The following is a 15872-nucleotide window of genomic DNA, read 5'->3' as shown; positions in this document are numbered from 1 at the left end:
ATATTCTGAGGAGTAAGCATGGAATAAATTTCCTAATTACTAAGTAGCTATTAATCTATTTTCAATCCTGCATCTTTTCTGTTGAAAGCTATGAACTCTTTGCCCCAGGAAGGAGAAAACAGTGAAGACCTAATTTTCAGCAATTCAATGATTGAACCTAACTTTCGACAATGGATATACTATCAAGAATCTTTTATTTGTAGGGAGACACTAAGAATGGCTTTTTCAGATTTTCAGGAAGAGCTTGAATAAAGGTTTTTGGGGAAGACGGTTTTAAGAGAGCTTTCCAGTGTCTGAACTTAGGAACCAGGATATCTTGAGTGAAACTGTTAGAGTACTGGACAAGCACCTGAATAGTTTCCATGGTGCTGGGGGGGCAGGGAGCAAAAAGTTTTGATATTTTCATGTAAGCTAATATATTATTGTGATCCAGAAAGAGGGGAAATCTTCTAGTACTGAAGAATTAGATTCTATTTGTGTCTATGGCCAAACCACCCTGGATGCACCCAATCTCATATGATCTTAGAAGCTAAGCAGGGTCAGGCCTCATTAGTACTTGGATAGGGGATTCTGTTTTAGTAGGAAAGTTTTTCCTAAATTAGTGGAAACAGATCTTCAGAATTCCAGTACTTCAACCTCTGTTGTACATATTTAGAGCCAAGTTCCCAGAACACAAAAGGAACACACAGAGGGAACATCAAGGGAGTAGCAGGTGTAGATATTTCAAAAGAAGGGTTTCAGTTCAGAGGGAGACCCTGACAAATTTAGCAAAAGGAGAAGCCTCTGATCACCACCTTGGAACCTAATTTCCCTGAAATCACAAAAGACAAAGTGAAAACAGCCCCAAGGCCTGAATTCATAGGACCATCCAGAGGTTCTCAGATCTAATGATAAAACTGAGATTGGGTTCCAAGATTTAGTGATGTGATGCTGGCCTTTGTTAAGAGCCAATATAGGCAGAGTCCAGCTGGAGAAAATGCACAGGAGAGAATACTTGGTTATGTTGCAAGAAAACCTAACTTCAGAGATAGGGAAATGAGTGAAAGACTGGCACTGAGGAATCAGGCTGGGGATGAGCCTGGCACCTCTGGAATTTTGGGAGAAATGAGTAGTCAGGATGCAGAGGTGTAGGTTTAGGGCACCAGCTTATTCAGTTCTCCTCTATCCATGCAGATGTATGGGCTGGGACATGTTTCAGGCTTTCTCATCTCATCTATATAATGGGATAATAATGGTGCTACCTTGGCATTATTGCAAAAAAAAAACACACATTTAGTTCAGTTTCACAGTAACCATTTGAAGAATAGATCTCTGCTCAAACAGAAGGGAATAACATGGTAATTTTTATAGACATTTCTCTCTGTGGCCCAACATTTCACACGTTCTATGAGGTATCTCTCCTCAAACAGTCACGTGATCCTCTTTGAGGAACAGGAACATTAAAGCACAGAGGATCCTCCCCATTACTATCATTTGTGCATCAATTCATTTCATTCATTCAACAAATATTTATTAGGTGCCTACAATGTGCTAGGCCCTTTAGGTAGAAATTCAGGTGATATACAACCCCTGCCCTCAAGGAGCTCACAGTCTAGGGTAGGGGCAGACATGTGAACAGGGAAGTCACGATACTTGTTTTGAGTACTATGGTAGGAAGTGAACAAAGGCCATGGTACAGGACAGGAGGCAGGGAATCTTCCTGGTATGGAATAAGGGGAGGCGGCAGCAATCAGTCGATAAACAAGAGTGCCATGGCAGGCCCTGCATGCCACAGGCATTCACTATCTTGGGCAGGATTGAGTCACTGATACTGAATTCACTGGAAGCATCCACTCTACTTCCTCAGAACAACTTTCTGATATCTATCCTGGGTACCTGTCTGCCTAACCTGAAGTAACTGAGAAGAAACCCTCCACCTCCAGAAGCAAATGAAGGAGAGCAGCTGTACAAAAGGTCAAACCTCCAAGGCCATCAAATAGCACTCAAAGACATAAAAGCAATGAATGTATTGTCTCTACTTCCTACCCTAGGGTTTCAAATTTTCTGACAACATCTCTGAATGGTCTATCTAGCTATTTCCTTTCTTCACACTGTTTAGTAAGCTCTAGATTTCCCCCTTGTTCACCTTTCTCCCTTTCCATGTATGCTGGACATCAGTCTCTCTCAGATGCTGGGTGCAGCCTCATGTGGACACCACATCAGAAAAAGTCACACAGAGCTGGCCTCTGTCCACACTCATAGCCGTCTCACCAGCTCAATGAGCTGTTGGATATTCTTGTTTTGGTTGGACAGGCCATTCCTGATATTTTCTAGCAAACATCTCTTCAATTCAAAAATAGCTTCACTGTAGCCCAAGCTCACAGCAGCCATGGGAGGCACTCCATGCCACAGGCCTGGGATGTACCAGACATGCTGTTTCTCTGGATCACAAAAGGCCAGGTCAGCCAGCGTCCGGATGCTATCACCTTTCTCCATTTGCACTGTGGATATGTTCACGTCACTGGGCTGATCCAGGAACTGCCTCCACTCTCTCTGCCTGGGGCCAGGAGCAGATATATCATGAAGGTTCTGGTATATGAACTGATAACTTGGCATATGCCCTGTTTTTTCCAACCTCAGAAATGCATGCAAAATGGCAGGAGGAATGTCCCTTGTTTCTGCTAAACTAACTACAGTGACATTGCTTAGTGCCATAATTAAAGTGGCCAGGGATGCCTCCAGCTCAAACCTTTCTCCAGCTGTTGTCAGGGCCCCACCTATCAAGCCTCCAGAGTCTATCACTAGAATGTGATCACAACCCAAGTCCTGACTGAAGCTCTCAGCCACTGTGATGAGTTGCATGAAGGCCCCTCGAGGGTCACAGCCTCTCCCAGTGGCAAACCGCAATCCAAACATGGTGTTGAGAAGAGTGGACTTTCCTGTACCTGGCACACCCAGTGCTGACAGGACTACCAATCGAGACCTTCTCTCCAGACGAACGTGCAGCTCCTTCAGGAGCCCTGTGACCCAGCGCAGCGGGGTGCTTAGAGTGCTCCCATCAACCAGTTCTAGGGGGAGCCCTTTCAACAACAGCTCCAAGGCCAAAGATGGAAAGTGGGCAAACCGCCTCTGGCCTGCTGGCAGCCTTCCTGCCTCCACAAGACAGCTTTCTGCCTCATAAAACTGCCCCATTTCCCGCAAGAAGTGCTCTACTCCCAGAGGTTCAGGCCAGAGAGGCTCACTGAAGTCCACAGACCCACAATGTTTTGGTCTCAAGGTAAGAATTGTCTCTGGAGGCTGTCTTGGTCTTGGCTGGGTCACCCTAGCCAGCCCCCACTCCATCCACTTGAGGAAGTACTGCTTCTCACCCAGGGAAGGGCTGCTGATGCCGGTAATGAACTCCTGCAGTCCCCAGGCAGGTTCGTGGCCATTCTGCTGCATTCGAAGTTCGAGTAACCGATGCCTCAATTCAGTTCTGTACTTCTCAGGAGGGTCACCAGACCACTGAACTTGATAGAGTTCCTTTTCTACCTGAGCCACCTTCCTCCAAGGGTCCCCCTGCAGCCTTAGCTCATCTCTTCTATAGGTATCTGCATCTTTGATTTTCCTGGTTATCCGTTCCATCCGGTCTTTTGCCTGCTGACATTCCTCACAGTCCTCATCAACCTTCAGCCCCAGCTTTCGAGCAGCATTCGCCATATCCTCCAGAGAGACCCTTCTACAAGAGGATCGAACCACGTGAGCCACAATAGAGCGGACTCTCTGCACAAAGCTTGCATTATCTGTACTGCTTACCTTCACAAGAACATGTGAGTGGTCAATCTTCAGCACAGGAATTAGCTTGTTTAGGAATCTCAGGTTTGTATTTCGTTTCCCTCGGTAGGGACTCAGGATAAAGTAGTATTTTGTGGATGACCCCTTCATGGAGTACAGCAGTTTGTATTCCTTCTTACTGATGTTGTCAGTCAATATGAACACAGCTGAGGAGATTTCTGTCAAGAGCTTAAACTGTAGCCAATGAGACCCAATGTCGCCTCTCAGGTTCAGAAAGGCCACAGGCTCCAGGAAAATGTCTAAGTCTTCCCTGCCACTAGGAAGAAACCAAGAAATTTCCACCAGCCCATCTGCTATCTCCCGAGGGTTGGTGCCCAAGTTCAGATCCCGGTGCCAGAAGCAGTCCTGCTGCCTGTGGCCCAGGCTGAGCACAGCATTGAGAAGCTGGGACTTGGAATTGCTGCTGACCTCCATGCGCACAAAGGCAAAGGTAGGTGCTCGAGATAAGACCACACTTTCTTCTCTGATGCTGCCCACTCCCTTTGGAGGCTGTGACCACCATGTCTGTACAATGCCCCTCATGGCCCACAGCAGAAATGTATGGTAGTGGTTTTCCGAGTCAGGCAAAATGAGAGGGAGTGCAAACTGGCAGAGGGACATTTTCAACATGATTTCTTGCTGCAGGAAACTATCTGAAGAAAGAAGAATTGCACAAAGAAGGTCCAAGGGGTTCACAGGTGTGTCTGGAGTGGGCAGCTCAGAGAAGGAGTAGATATCTGCAGAGATGTCATCGGCTGTGTCCCAGTATATTATCTCCTCTTCCATCTGACTCTCCTTCTCCACAGGCCTAGCATCAGGGAGCATGTCCAGCACCATGGTGGTGTTCCTGGCTTCAGAATTGAGGGCCTGCAGCTTCCTGAGGAAATTCCAAGGCAGGTCTTTGGGAACCTGAGGAGCCCAGTTCTTCATGCTGTCACTACTTATCTGCAGAACATCCTGAAGACTGAGTTTCTGGACTTGGTATGTCTCCAATCCCAAAAGTGACAGCATTTCTTGTAGTCTGCTTCTCTCGACTGTGGAGAGAAAGGAAGACAAAAGTGCTCACTCTATACATTAGTTGCTGTATGTAGAGGTGGGGAGGGATAGGCCAACCAGGGAGTGAGTAATGGCCTTACTTCAATAAGGCATCCCTAAATAAGACAAAGGTAAAATCATACCACACTAGACACAAATCCAGCCATATGAAAAGGAAAAGGACAATGAAGCACTATACTTAAGAACTGGGAGATCTCATGTAAAAGTCTACATATCTGGTTTCTCTTAAACTTGTAAGATTTAGTAATACTGAGCCCAAACTTAATTAGCCAGAGTGAGTAGTCATGTGCCTAGATATGAAATGCAAACTCCCTCCTCCAACCACACCTCCATGCACTCACAGAAATTCCTGTGCTTCTCAGTAAATGTTTTGGGTCTAGCATGGAACTCTTCAAGCTGTTACCAGAAAGTTCCCACAGTGATATACAATCACTGATTCAGTCAGGTTTTCAATTTAATATTCTTTTTACAAATACGTTGGAGAATTTTAAAAGAAAACAAGGAATATCACTAAGTATGGAGTGGTAGAAATTGTAGTTAAGTAACAATTTTAACAATCTGAGGCCAACAGGACCATTTAAGTTTTACTAAAGTAAGATATTTGACACAAACTGTGAGGCGCTTCCATTTACTTGTTAAACTCTTCTAATATCACTTAATATAAAATATTACAAGCACTAGATGCTAAGAATATCAATACCATCTCAAAAGTTCTTTTCTACCACCCCTGCTCTTGACTATGGTATTGGTTTATCAATTTTTGTACTGCTCATAACTAATACACAATATTAAATAAATTAACACAATAAATAAATAAAAATCCTACTCAGCTACAGGATTTTCTTTACCCCACCCCTTTTTTCAAAGAAGTAACACAGATGATCATCCCTTTTCTTGTTTTCTAAGGTGTCAGTGATGGGTTCAGAATCACACTTTAGTGACCAGCAAGACACAAAGCACTGGAGAACAGACAGGAACTCATAGTAGTGTGAATACAGTACCACCCCAGAGTGTACAGGAAACACTGAACTTGTTGCAGAAAAAAGAAGCCTGATGGGAAGGATATGCTATCACAGAAATCCTTTTTGAGTGTCACTAAGATATCTGAGTTTTGCCTAAATAAAAATTGTTTGTCCAACACAAGCATGGAACATTGCTTTTATTTTTAAGCAGTAGTAAAGTGCAATGGAGAAAAGCTAATGCAAACAATCATACTTAGGTCTTACTCATTCCCAGTGTGTAATCCGCATGGCCACTGTGCCTCAGATTCTTAGGCTTTACTAAAGACGCTGAGAAAGGCGTCTCTATGATAACAACTTTCTAGTTTTTTTTTTTTTTCTGTCAATATTATTGATGGCATATCAACTAAAGGTGATACTCATGCCAAAACATTGTAGGAACCACCAGCCAAGATGATATTCCCCTTCAATAGAACAGGAAGTAAAAGCAGGGACAAGGCACAGAAAAAGCACATACCTGTTGGAAAATCACTGTCCAGAACCTCATTTGTACTGTCTAAAAAAAAAAAAAAATCAAACGAAAATGAGATAATCAAGCAGGATACCTTGATGGACACAAAATAATTTAAGCTAAACTAAGAACCCTCCTTCTTTCTTATTAAGATAGCAATTTCTCCCAATTGTTTAAAACATAAAATCCCTGGGCCCTCCCTGGTGGCGCAGTGGGTTAAAGCACAACACTGAAAAGCTAAAGCCGCTTCTGCATGAGTTCGATTCCCGCCTGCCCTGGAGGTGACCACATGGCGTGACAGACCTCTCCTCACCCGCCCGCTGCTCCCCTCAGCAGTGTACTTCATCGATCTGCCTGTTCTGCTCCCCACTCTGTCTCTGGTGAAGCCTCTCACTGCCCCTGTGCCTCTGGCCTGTACCCCAGTTCTGTATGCACAAATAAATAAATCTTTAAAAAAAAAAAAAAAAAAAAAACATAAAATCCCATTTTCATGTTTTCACTCCCTCTCTCTTTTCCCCAATTCACTGTTACCAAATCCTGTATTTTATACCTCCATAATGAAACTCGCAATCATCTCCTTCCATTTCTCTCCATTCCAAATCTGGAACAAAAAAACATACAGACATTTAGTTTAAGCATCAAGTTAGGACCTTTAAAATGAGAATAAAGTGGCTAATGTTTATTTTGAATGCAGTAATCGGTTTCCGGTTTTTGTTTTTTTTTTTTTTACCACAAGATATTAAGCTATCCACAAAATGGTGATATACACTTTCTGGGATTTATTAAAGTTTGTGAAAACAAAATATAAATAAAATCATGTAACATAAAATCTTTGATTTTAGAAATTGTTTGAATATAATTTGATATAAATTCATTGGTTTAAATTCAGGATTACCTCTATAAAAATTTTATTCTCTTGTAAGGAGTTTTAGTAATCACTTAACATGAAGGGAAGGGAGATATAAAAGTGAGGAAAAGATATAACTTGTAAGTAAACCCTTCAAAGTCTCTAAATCATGATATGCCCAACACTAATATGTTAATTATATAACATACTGTGCTATTCAGATGTTTACATTGGGGGGAAAGACCTAAAAATCCTCATGATTTACTTGCAAACATAATACAAAGGTAACAGGCAGCTAACACTTTGGAAGTAAGAATCACCTGTGCATGTTTTCACTATTGTGATGTTTGAAAGTACCACTTACTCCAGAATTTAAATTACATTTTTAAAGCTTTTGAATCAAGAAAAGATCACCTTTTTCATGTTTTTATTAATATCCATGACTTCCATATAATCAAGTAGATAAACATGGCTATTCAGTTGTTTTTTTGTTTTGTTTTGTTTTCCCCATATGTCTGAAAACAGATGTATAGAAACAAAGGAAGGAACTTTAGGAAAATACGAGAATGTCAGAGAAGACAGTTTTCTCACACAGATCACTCAACTCAATGTTGAATACTCTATAGATTATTTTATTCCAAATGAAGAGAAGACATCATATGAATTTTTCCAAGGAAATCAGAGTGCCACCTAAGAAGATGCAATAGTTAAAGAGAATAGGAAACCCAGGAAAATCCAAGATGGTAGTCATGAAGAGGTGCTGAGACAACACTTTTCATCTGGAACCAGTAGTACATTTTAGACCCAGAGAAGACAGGGCCATGCTTTGATTGTTAAGGATAAGAAACACCTCTCATTTGGACCCAGAGAGATAACAGATGGATGAAGGCAAGGATGTACAGTGCCCAAAGGGCAAGACTACAAAACCAAAAAACAACACTGATGAAAGCGCCTATATTTTCCACAGGCAAAGAACACTGGAAGCTAAGATAAGTAGAATATAGATGAGGTTTAAAAAAGGAGGCAGCAGAGTAAGCACACAAGTCAGTAACAAACATAATGGTCGAACAAGAGCTTGGTACCTTGAGACAAGGTCTCCACTGTCCTTTCTGTGGTCAGGAACTGGTTAGGATGGGATAGTATTCAGGTCCCCAAAAAGAATGTGAGGCTCAAATGGTACACAAAGAGCAGAGTGTGAGCCAGGACTTACCAGTGAAATGAACTCTAAGTGTAGCATTTAAAACCATTTTCACCCATCAGATTGAATGACTTCTCCCCCCACTTCATTACAGTAATGATAGGTGTTTTCCCCAACTATTATAATTGTTATTGAGTAATAAAGAGGCATTTAAGACAGCATTTGGTATCTTGTGCTATTAGTATTAAAAATAAGCTGTGGCCCTTCCTGGTGGCACAGTGGGTTAAAGCACTGCACTAAGAAGCTTAAACCAGTTCCTCATGATTTCGATCCCTGCCTGCACTGGAGGAGATCCACGTGGCGTGGCAGACCTCTCCTGCTGCTCCTCTCAGCAGTGTACTTCATTGACCTGCTGCTCCTCTCAGCAGTGTACTTCATTGATCTGCCTGTTCTGCTCCCCACTCTGTTCCTGGTGAATCCTCTCACCCTCCTCATCTCTAGCCTATACCCCAGTTCTGTATGAATAAATAAATAAATCTTTAAAAAAAAATGAGCTGTGAATACCTACATGTAAAAGATGTATTCATGATCTAAATATAAGTATAGAAACCATAAAGTCCTTAGAAGACATGGGAATAAATCTTTGTAACACTGGATTTGGCATCGGATTCTTAAATATAAAACTAAAAGTACAAGCCAAAGTACATACAGGGCAGAGAGAGGGGCACCCCAAAATCCCCTGCTTGCTCTAAATAGGTTCTGCCATCCACCACATCAAGACCAAACATATAAGACCTTTAATGGAAAGGAACTTAAAAGAGGGGGGTGGGGAAGTAAACAGGACTTTGTCAAAATAAAAAACTTGTGTGTGTGTCAATTAACATTATTAAGAACATTACAACCTACAAAAAGAAAAAAATATTTACAAATCATATGTTATAAGGGTGTAGTGGAAACAGTAATACACTTACAACATTAAAAAAAAGACTACTAAAAAATAAAGAGTTTGAACATATTTTATCCAGAAAAAAAAAAAAGTATACAAATGACAAACAGGTACATGAAAAGAGCTCAACATCATTAGTTACTTTGGAAATGCAAATCAAAACCACAATGAGATAGCATTTCACACTCCCTAGGAAATGATTAAAAACAACAAATGGAAAGTTGGGTTTTTCTATTTGCTTTTAACCACCATCCAAACATTGGCAATGATGGTCAAAAACTGGAACTTTTACATTTATGGTTGGATTTCAAATTAAAAACAATATAAACAATTTGGCTTACCACAAGTTCAAAAGTTTCTATATAGAAAATATAACAGAAGACCCTACTGAATTGGCTAAAATATTCACATATCTGGAAGAAAAGAAACCCTATTAAAATGTTGGTGAGAATGTGAATTGATTCAACCATTGTGGAAAGTAAACTGGATTTACTATTAAAAACTTAAAACTTACAACAATCCCATTTTTTGTTACATGGCATTTTTAATGATATTCATTCTTCAAATCCATGAACACAGGGTATCTTCCCACTTTTTTGTAACTTTTTGTTTTTTCAGCAGTTCAGTCTATAGTTTTCACTTCTTTGGTTTCATTTATTCTGAGTTATTTAATCCTTTTTGATGTAAATGGGATTGTTTTACTGGCTTCTCTTTCTTCTAGTTTATTATTTGCAAATAGAAATGCAGAAAACTTTGTAAATTAATATTGTAGCCTATCATTTCACTGTATTTTTTATTATTATTTCTACTGTTAGGGGATTTGTTATTGCTTTTACTGGAGTCCATGAATATTACAAATAGTTTTGATTTTACTTCCTCCTTTCCAATTTGGATAATTTTCATAGCTTTTTCTTGTCTATTACTCTGACTATTCTTCCAATTCTATGTTGAATAATCATGGTACAAGATGACACACATTTCTTGTTCACAATATTAGAGGACCAATTTTCAGTTTTTCACCACTGAGCATGATGCTGGCTGTGGGTTTGTTTTTATATTGAGATATGTTCCTTCCATGCCCATTTTGTTGAGGGTTTTATCATATATGGATTCAATAATCTTGTCAAATTGTACCTATGTAGATAATCATATTATTTTGTCCTTACTGATGCACCTTATCATATAAATTGATTCTGTATATGTTAAACTATCTTTGAAACCCTGGAACAAATCCCACTTGATCATGTGTATGATTCTTTTACTGTGATGTTCTTTCTGGTTTTGGAATCAGGGTAATGCTGGTTTCACAAAATGTGCTCAGAAGCATTCTCCCTCTTCAATTTTTTGGAAGAGTTTTAAAAAGACAAATGTTAATTCGTCTTCAAAAGTTTGATGGAATTCACTAGTGAAGTCATCTGGTCCTGGGATTTTGCCTTTAGGTAAATTTTTGACTACTGTTTCAATTTCCTTACTTGTGATCAGGCTATTCAGATTTTCTTGTTCTTCCTGATTTAGTCTTGGAATGCTGTGTGTTTCTTTCTTCTAGATGGTGTGATTTATTTACATATAAGTGTTCATAGCATTCCCATATAATCCTTTGTATTTCTATAGTATCCACACTTTTGTTTTTGATGCACATGGACTTTCTCTTTCTTTTTTGTGAATCTCACTAAATATCTTCCTATTTTACTAGCCTTTTCAAAAAAACAGTGTTTGGGTTGAATGCTCTTTTCTATTTTTGATCTCTATTTTGTTTATTTCCACTCAGAGTTATATCATTTTTTTTCTACCATTGACCTTCTACCTTAGTTTTTGCTTATTTTCGTTGTAATTTTAAATTTTCATTTAGTTGTAAATTAATTTTTTATTTGTGATAGTTCTTGTTTGCTGAGGTAGGTTTCTATTACTGTAAATTTGTCTGTTAGTATATTTGTGCTAATCCCATTGGTTCTGATAATTCAAACCTACATTTTTATTCATCTTCAGGTATTTTTTTATTTCTCCTTATTGAATGCTTGTTCAATAGTTCAGTTTCCATATATTGCCATTTGCTCCTCTTTCTTCTTTTGGCTAATTTCTAGTTTTATACCATTATGAACAAAAAAGATATCTGATATTTCAGTCTTCATAAATTTATACAGACTTATTCTGTACCACAATATATGTCCTATCCTTGAGAGTGTTCAAACAGCACTTGAGGAGAAATGTGTATTATGTTGTTTTGAGATGGAATGTTCTGGAACTAATTTATTTAAGTCCACCTTATCTGTCATGTAAGGCCATTGTTTCCTTATTGGTTTCCTGACTGGATGATCTCCCCATTGCTGTACATAGGTTGTTAGAGTCCCCTATTATTTTGTGTTGCTGTAAATGTCTCTCTCTAGGTCTGCTACTATTTGGTTTGTATATTTTGGTATGCCTATGCTGAGTGTATATATATTAGTGTTATATCTTTTGGCTGTATTGATCCTTTTATCATCATATAATGTCCTTGTCTCTTATTTTTTTTTTTTTGTAGCTGAAAATCTATTTAATCTGAATAATGGTTCCTGTTTTGTTTTTGTTTTTTAAGATTTATTTATTTACTCTTACAGAACCGGGGTACAAGCCAGAGATGCGGTGGGTGAGAGGATTCACCAGAAACAGAGTGGGGAGAAGAACAGGCAGATCGAGGAAGTACACTGCTGAGAAGAGGAAGTACACTCAGAGGAGGAGAGAAGAGGGCGGGTCAGGAGAGGTTGGCCTCGCCATGTGGATTTCCTCAGGGCAGCGGGGGATCGAACTCATGCGGAAGTGGCTTAAGCTTCTTAATGCAGTGCATTAACCCGCTGCGCCACCAGGGAGGGCCCCTGGTTCCTGTTTTGTTAACTTCCCATTCTCTTGTGGTATTATATTTTCACCCCTTCAATTTAACTGTTTGTCTTTTTAGATAATTTATAATCTCTTACAAGGTGGCTATTGCTGGGTTTTATTTTTTAATTCATATGTGTCTTCTGAATGTTGAGTTCAGTCCACTTACATTAGGGTGATTACTGATCTATGTGGGCTTTATACTGCCATTCTATATTTTGTTTTATGATTCTATCTTTGTGTGTGTGTGTGTGATAGTTTAAAATTTAAAGAAAGAGCTCCTTTCAACATTTCTCATAAATCAGTTATGGTGGTGAACACCTTCATTTTATGTCTGGGAAAGTCTTTATTGTCATAACTGAAAGAGATTTTTGTGTGACAAGAGTATTTTTGGCTGGAAGCTTTAACTTTGAGTATTCTGAATAGTACATTCTACACTTTCCTGGTTTGTAGAGTTTCTGTTTACACGCCCATGGATTGCCTGTATGGAATACATTTGTATGTTAACTGTTTATTTTCCCCAGCTACTGTTAACACTTTCTATTTCTTGGACTCTGGTCATTTCAGTCCTGTGTCTTTATGCAGGTATTTTTTGCATTTAGCAAGCTAGGTGTTCTCTTGGCTTCATGGACTTGTATATTAAGCTCTTTCCCCAAGATTGGGAAGTTCTGAGCCAGTATTCCTTTGAATATACATTCTGTGCCCTCTTTTCTCTGTTTACCTTCTGGATATCCCATTATCCTCATGCTGCCTTTTCTAATAGCATTATATTGCATCTTTTTATATCTTAATTCTCTCTCTTCTTCCACCTAAATCATTTCTAGGTTTCTATCTTTGAGCATGCTAAATACTTTCTACAGTAGATTTATACTATAGCACTCTCACTCACATTTACTAAGTTCTCTCCATCCTAAATCTGTTTCTTATTTAAAGGTCATTCTGGGCCCTCCCTGGTGGCACAGATGGTTAAAGCACAGCACTAAGAAGCTAAAGCCACTTCCTCATGAGTTCAATCCGGCCTGCCTGGAGGTGACCCACATGGCACAGCAGACCTCTCCTGACCTGCCCTGCTGCTGCCCTCAGCAGTGTACTTCATCAGTCGGCCTGTTCTGCTCCACACTCTGTCTCCAGTGAAGCCTCTCACCATCCCTGCACCTCTGGCCTATACCCCAGTTCTGTATGCACAAATAAATAAATCTTTAAAAATAAATAAAAATAAAGTTCATTCTATGTTCTGCTTATTAGTCTTATTCCTGAACTGACTAAATAACTTTTCTAAATTTTATCTCTTTGAGTTTCTTTATGATAACTATTTAAATTTTTCTATTAGGAAGACATAGTGGCCATGTCTTTAGTTTATAGAGATTTGTTCTCTTTGAGATGTCATATTACCTGATATTTCAAGTTGCCCAGTGGTATATTATTTTTCGTTTCCATGTGGCTGGTCTACCACCTTTTAAAGTATGCCTTATTTAAAGTCTGCATAAGCAACATAGAAACTTGCAGCTTATGTTTTACTTTTCTAGTACTTGGTGTTACAGCTTTATTTACGTCCATACAGTATGACGGCACTATTACTTTGTCAGCAGAGTGAAGAAGGTGTACAGGGGACCAACAGCTGTCCAGCTATGGGGAGACTGGTTGGCATTCATGGTCCTGTTGTTAACCTTCTTCCTTAGAGATCCAGACCTGATTTTCTGCAACCTTTAGCTGCTAGTGCCCTTTATAGCATCAGTATAGATCCTGAGCAGAGGAGCGGATATGTCCTCTTTTTTACACTCTATGAGGCGCCTCACTTTTCCACTTCTGATTTCACCTGGGCTAAAAGAATGGACCTCTACACCATCTTTACTCTCCCTTCTCCAAGGTCTTTTGTTAGACTGACAGTCCTGCCATCTCTTCTCTGCCCCACCCCGACTGCTACCTCCATCCACCTACCTTGTATCACAGCAATATCTTTATCTCCTCGGCATCCCTTCTATGGCACTCTGTGTTGATCTAAGGTTCAGGGGGTACATCAGCCTCACTCTCATAATGTGCACTTTCTCAGTGGTTCTGTTCCTAAATAGTTTGTTGGTTTGTCGTAAAACATAAAGATGTTACCATCTTTACTCACCCACACCAATATGGGCTACATATATTTTGATGGTCTGTCATTAGATGCATAAATGTTTATAATTGTTTCATCATCCCTGCATGGAAACTTTTTAAAATATATCATGGCCATCTTTATCTTGGGTAGCCTTTTTGATATAATCTTTTTTATCAGATTTAGTGAGTACAATCATTCCCAATTTCTTTTAGTTACTGTATCTTATTTCATGCTGTCTTTAGATCTCTAGTAAAAATCTTGTAGAAAGGCTATAATTGGATTGCATATTTTTATCTATTTGATCCACACTTCTGTTTTTTGAAGAGATCCTTATTTCTGTCATTGTGTTATTTATGTTCTATATACACTATTGGTTTTTTTGCCCCACTTTTTTTGTATTCTTGTGTTTAGTCAAGTTTTTATAGTGAAATATTAAGTTCCTTCTTAATTTCCTTTTGTGAACATCTGTTCTATGGGGATTACATTTAACATTCTAGAATTATAAAATCCTAATTTGAACCTACAGCAACTTTAATAACACATTAAACTTCCTTTACAGATCGGTCCCAAATCCTTCATGAAACTACATCTTTATGCATAGTTTATATCCCAAAATGCATACTGATCTCAATCATATAGAAAATGAGATTTGGTGTTACAAACCACAGTTGTTGGAACAGCCCAGTACAGTACAGATGAGGAGCCAATAAACACCTCCAGATACTCAGACACCACTGAAGCACTGCACAGGGCCTTGGTTTGAACTCTGCCCTGATGTCCTCAACAAGGGGACTGCAGGGAAGGAGATAGAACAGAGTAGCCTTTTGGTGGGGCAGGGCGAGGGTGTTGGCGAAGGGAGAATTTAAAAGGGCACTTGCCCTCCTACTGATTGGGTAATCAGTCATACCCCAAGGAAGAGAGGAAACTCCCTGATATCAATAGTAGCAGGCTTTTGAGGCACTCTACCACCCAGTGGTTAGGGCTTAGTAAGACTTTGCCCAAGGGTGTTGTAGGCCCAGGTTCTAGGCACACCCTGCTGGAACTGGAACTTCCCTAATCCTGCTGGTTAGAATAAACTGATTTTTTTTTCTTCTTTAATGTGCCAAAGGCCCTTTTGTTTGCATTTATAGCAGTAGGTGGCCAGGCCCAAAACTGTTAATAGAAATTCTGACTCAAGGACAATTTTTAGACCCTTTGACCAGTAACAGACATTAGTGATGATAGTTTTTATTAAATGCACTAGTCTTAAATAAAGAAGAAAGTACACTTACAACCACTGTTGCAATACTAGTTTTCACTACTGTCCATTTATATATTTTTACTGAAATTTTTATTTTTCAATACAGCTTCAAGGTACTTCAAGGTACAATGCAGCTTCCGGCATCCTTTCTTTGCATAAACCAGGACCTGCTTGAGAATTTCTTGCAGGGAAGGCCTAGTAGCCAAAAAGATTTCTGTGCCTGCTGAGAATTTCTTGCTTGGAAGGTCTAGTAGCCACAAAGATTTCTGTGGCTAAAACTCCTCAATTTTTTTTTTTTTTTATTTGTGCATACAGAACTGGGATACAGGCCAGAGATGTGGAGGGTGAGAGAATTCACCAGAGTCAGAGTGGAGTGCAGAACAGGCAGATCAACGAAATACACTGCTGAGGGGAGCAGCGGGCGGGTCAGGAGAGGTCTGC

The 15872-nt window shown here is 39.6% G+C and overlaps 1 protein-coding gene across 3 annotated transcripts in view; it reads right to left on the bottom strand.

Moving 5' to 3' along the window:
• Nucleotides 1-1226: 1226 nt before the first annotated feature.
• The window catches only part of LOC101627997 (up-regulator of cell proliferation), a 34796-nt gene continuing 20150 nt past the window's right edge, over nt 1227-15872 (bottom strand). For all 3 annotated transcript variants that reach the window (XM_012723062.1, XM_012723061.1, XM_004679897.2), the window contains 3 exons: nt 6869-6919; nt 6325-6363; nt 1227-4826 (listed from right to left, as the gene is read on the bottom strand). In XM_012723062.1, coding sequence (XP_012578516.1) covers nt 2236-4826; nt 6325-6363; nt 6869-6902 — 2664 coding nt within the window. In that variant the 5' untranslated portion in view covers nt 6903-6919 and the 3' untranslated portion in view covers nt 1227-2235. The remainder of the gene's footprint in view (nt 4827-6324; nt 6364-6868; nt 6920-15872) is intronic.

Source organism: Condylura cristata, unplaced genomic scaffold (assembly GCF_000260355.1).
Source record: "Condylura cristata isolate star-nosed mole 26May11 unplaced genomic scaffold, ConCri1.0 scaffold00009, whole genome shotgun sequence".
In the NCBI taxonomy this organism is placed as follows: Eukaryota; Metazoa; Chordata; class Mammalia; order Eulipotyphla; family Talpidae; genus Condylura; species Condylura cristata.
This window is presented reverse-complemented; position numbering and strand designations above follow the sequence as displayed.